The sequence below is a fragment of the Typha latifolia genome, chromosome 8 (genome assembly GCF_019914945.1).
Source record: "Typha latifolia isolate L0001 chromosome 8, TyphaL0001v2, whole genome shotgun sequence".
Classification (NCBI taxonomy): Eukaryota; Viridiplantae; Streptophyta; class Magnoliopsida; order Poales; family Typhaceae; genus Typha; species Typha latifolia.
Genome location: NC_133093.1, coordinates 2,707,443 through 2,711,743, shown reverse-complemented (window position 1 = coordinate 2,711,743; position 4,301 = coordinate 2,707,443). Strand labels below are relative to the sequence as shown.

Genomic DNA, 4,301 nt, shown 5'->3' with positions numbered 1-4,301 from the left:
ATTTCATTAAAGACAGGTTGTTATATGCAAATTTTTCTAAAAAAATTAGAGATGTTATTTAAAAGAATTACTAAAGATTGCATATTTCTAGATATATCCCTTAAATATATATATATATATATATATTTGGTACATATAGATTTCCTGAATCAATGAAAATTTCTCAAATTTCTTTTATAACTCAGGCGACTCACATATACATAAATACTACTATAATTAAAAGAGTATTTATGTCTTTTCACACCTTTTTATTAACAACGTTAGGGGGTATAAAGTTTTCTAATACTTTAGGAGTCCTATGTGTACTAAAAAAAAAGGTTAGAGTCTTATTTTCTATAATTAAATAAAACTCCCAGGTGTAAAATGAAAAAAAAAAATTTATCATGAAGAAAGGTAATCAAAACCCGGTGGGCCAACCACCTTCGCTAAATTCCGTGTGCATCGTTGGCTCCCATAATATCCGTTAATATTCCCATAATATAATCCCGTTATTTAAATCCTTTCCAACCTCCTCAACTCCCTATCCACTACGTCTACCCCCACCTCTCCCTCCTCCTCTATATAAAGACCCCCTCTCCCTCCCCCACCTCCTCAACCAAAGCGTCAAGATCCCTTCTTCCCTGCCCTCAATCCGCGATTCCTTGACATGGGTCTCTCTCCGAATCCCCTCTTCTCCCTCCTCCTATTCGCCCTCCTCTTCTCCCTCTCCTCCGCCATGGACATGTCCATTGTCACCTACGACGAAGCCCACGGCGTCAAGGGATTGGAGCGGAGCGAGGAGGAGATGAGGCTCCTCTACGACGGTTGGCTGGTAAGGCACCGGAGGGCCTACAACGCGCTCGGGGAGAAGGAGAAGAGATTCGAGATCTTTAAGGACAACGTCCGGTTCGTCGACGCTCACAACGCCGCCGCTGACGCTGGTGAGAGGTCGTTCCGGCTGGGGCTGAACCGGTTCGCCGATCTCACCAACGAGGAATACAGGGCGATCTACCTCGGAAGTCGTGGGGGAGGAAGGAGGAGAGAGGCGGAGGAAGGGAGCGGACGCTACCGTCACGTCGACGGCGAGGAGTTGCCGAGCTCCGTCGATTGGCGCGCTAACGGCGCCGTTGCCCCCGTCAAGGACCAGGGCAGTTGCGGTAGGTCTCCTCTGCTTTACCTTTCTCTCCCTTTAACCCCCTTTTGCTTTTGGACGAAGGAAAGCATCGTGGTGGTATAATTACCATTATGCCCTTGGTGGCTTTTTGGCCTTTTGGCATCATCCTCCCCTGTTCCTTTCCGGTTCTTCCGGGATTTTGGAGGATTTGAATTTACGGCGGTGTCGTTGTCCGTCGCTTTTTTTGCTATTATCATCTAATCTGATCTAAATTACTAGATTAGAATGCTATGTTGGCGAATAAATCGATATTGTGTAGGGAGTTGTTGGGCATTCTCAACTGTGGCTGCAGTGGAAGGCATCAACCAGATCGTCACCGGCGAGCTGACGTCGCTCTCGGAGCAGGAGTTGGTCGACTGCGACACCGCCAGCAACCAGGGATGCAACGGCGGGCTCATGGACGACGCCTTCGAGTTCATAATAAAAAACGGCGGCATCGATACCGAGGAGGATTATCCGTACAGAGCCCACAATGGCAGATGCGACTTATCCAGGGTTAGATATCTCGATTCTTTATCCGTTGTTACTGATATGTTTTCGTTTTGGTTTTATCAACGATTTTTTGGGTGTTGCAGAAGAACGCCAAGGTCGTCTCGATTGATGGATATGAAGATGTTCCTAAGAACGATGAGAAGGCGTTGCGGAAGGCCGTCGCGCATCAGCCGGTCAGCGTCGCCATCGAGGCCGGCGGCCGGGAGTTTCAGCTTTACAACTCGGTATGACCTTGTTGTACTAAAACTATTTGATTTGATAGATGGAAGTACTGACTAGCCTCTATTGAGCATGATTGACTGCAACAATTAATAATGTAAGATTAGATCAAGTGTTTATTTTGATTCTCTAGAGTACCTTCATGGCTGGCACCAGTAGGTAATTGGGCATTTAGCATGCTATCATTTGCTGTTTATATTTCTTTCTTTCAAGTTAGATGTGATATAGTAATAGCTACTCTTTGGTAAATCTGGAAGAGTATATGCATTTGATATTTTGGTAGCATTATGATGGTCAGCTAGAAAAATATATAGTCTATACTTCCTTTCCTAGGATTTTGCAATTAAATTATATTTAGTTTTTCGATTTGGCATATAAAATTAAGTATATGCATCTATAACATCACACAATTTACATATACTGCACACTAGAATCCATTATTATAGATCCAACTAGCAATGCAATTAAATTGCAAAAGCCCCGGCTTCTTCACCATGATTGCATTTGAAACCTCAACTAGCATGCAACTTGGGAGTGGAGTGCAGGTATCCCGTTCCATTGGTATGATGCTGTATAATTCACCTAATTTAGCTGTTCTGTTATCTTTAATTCTTTTTAAGTAACTAAAGATTCTATGTTTAGATTCTTGTATGTATAATAATCTATCTTCATTCGAGAAATAAGGTGAAGTATTAACAGTGTCTATTGTTAGACATAGTAAGTAGTCTTCTGTTGATCATGGGCATTGATCTTTACATTCCCTTCTTTTCTCTTGTAGGGGATATTCAATGGAAGATGTGGGATTGAGCTTGACCACGGTGTGGTGGCTGTTGGCTATGGCACCGAGAACGGCAAAGACTACTGGATTGTCAGGAACTCCTGGGGACCAAACTGGGGCGAGGCTGGGTATGTAAGGATCGAGCGTAACATCAAGTCGGCCGCCGGCAAGTGCGGGATCGCCATGATGGCATCCTACCCTGTTAAGAAGGGCCAGAACCCACCAAAACCTGGCCCAACACCGCCGTCTCCGGTGGCTCCCTCTAACGTTTGCGACAACCACTACTCCTGCCCGGCGAGCAGCACCTGCTGCTGCATTTACGGGTACGGCCGCCACTGCTTCGCCTGGGGATGCTGCCCTGTTCAAAGCGCTATTTGCTGCAAGGATCACTCCAGCTGCTGCCCACCTGAATACCCTGTTTGCAATCTCAGGAGTGGGACTTGTCTAATGGTAAATTCTTCTTGAAGAGAGTTGGATCATGCTGTCTGTGTTTGTATGCTTGATATACTATGATTTCACAATCCCCTTTTTGCTCAGTTCTCTTGTATGATCTAATTGTATGTCTTTTGAAACTTGTACAGAGCAAGGACAACCCAATTGGTGTGAAGGCCCTGACTCGCACCTTTGCGAAGCCTCACTGGGCTCTCTCGGACGGCGAAGAGAAAAATGAATGAGATAGCGTGATTATTAAACTGGTGGGGGGAACCAGAGGAGCAGTGACTGATGAAACCCACTGCAAAATTTATCTTTTTTATGAATTTGATTGAAAGAAAGAAAGAAAGAAAGAAAGAAAGCTAAGCTTGTATGACTAAGAACAATTAACTTTGTACATAGCTTCAATTTCACTTCGTAAGAATATGAAATGAAAATCTTTTCTCATGTTGGTAGTTTTACTACATCTATTGTGAGCTACATTTTCTCTGAATGTAGATGACTTGTGAATATAGAATTTTTTTATAAAAAGACTACTATAACAACCTTGAATTTGGTACGCTAAAATTTAATGTTAAATTGCTTTACAATCTAAAATATAAGTTTTATTATTTAATTTACGTATTTTGCCTAAGATATATGAGTTAAGATATCTACTATAATGCATTTTTTATGTTTAGATAAAATTAAATTGAGAATTAAAAATCAAATGAGGGGGTAATTTAAGTATTTTAATATTTTATGTTTAAAAGTAATGAAATATTATCTATTTTTTTAAATGCTGTTAGGATAAACTAACAAAGTGTTTTTGAAAAATTTTAGGCAAAATACAATTATTAAATATCCTAAATAAATTAACTATTTTAATAATAATAATGATAAAGTTAAAATAGAAATTTGCAATTGGGAAATATATTCTTTTATGCAAAGACCGAATAATTCTGACAATAGAATAATATTTTGGGCATGATTTTTTTTATTATGAAAAAAAGACTCATTTATCTATATCATCATAATAATATATAACTTTTAGTTACATATCTATACGTCAAACTTATATCACAATGTAGAAATTATAAAACTCTATCTCTGACAAATAGATTTGACACCTATCTGATTTCCGATTATAACTTTCTATTACTGATCTGAATATAATATTTTTTATGTGAAAAATAAAATTGATTTTCTATAATTTGTATATAAAATATGTTTGAAATTTGAAAGCTA

At 39.9% G+C, this 4,301-nt stretch overlaps 1 protein-coding gene across 1 annotated transcript; it reads left to right on the top strand.

The window, feature by feature from the left end:
• The first annotated feature begins 487 nt into the window (after window positions 1-487).
• On the top strand, window positions 488-3,538 carry LOC140793542 (cysteine proteinase mucunain-like). The gene is made up of 5 exons (XM_073145066.1): window positions 488-1,136; window positions 1,413-1,648; window positions 1,729-1,869; window positions 2,643-3,092; window positions 3,224-3,538. The coding sequence occupies exons 1-5, from the start codon at window positions 647-649 to the stop codon at window positions 3,314-3,316; spliced, it is 1,410 nt and encodes a 469-aa protein (XP_073001167.1). The 5' UTR covers window positions 488-646; the 3' UTR covers window positions 3,317-3,538.
• Window positions 3,539-4,301: the final 763 nt, after the last annotated feature.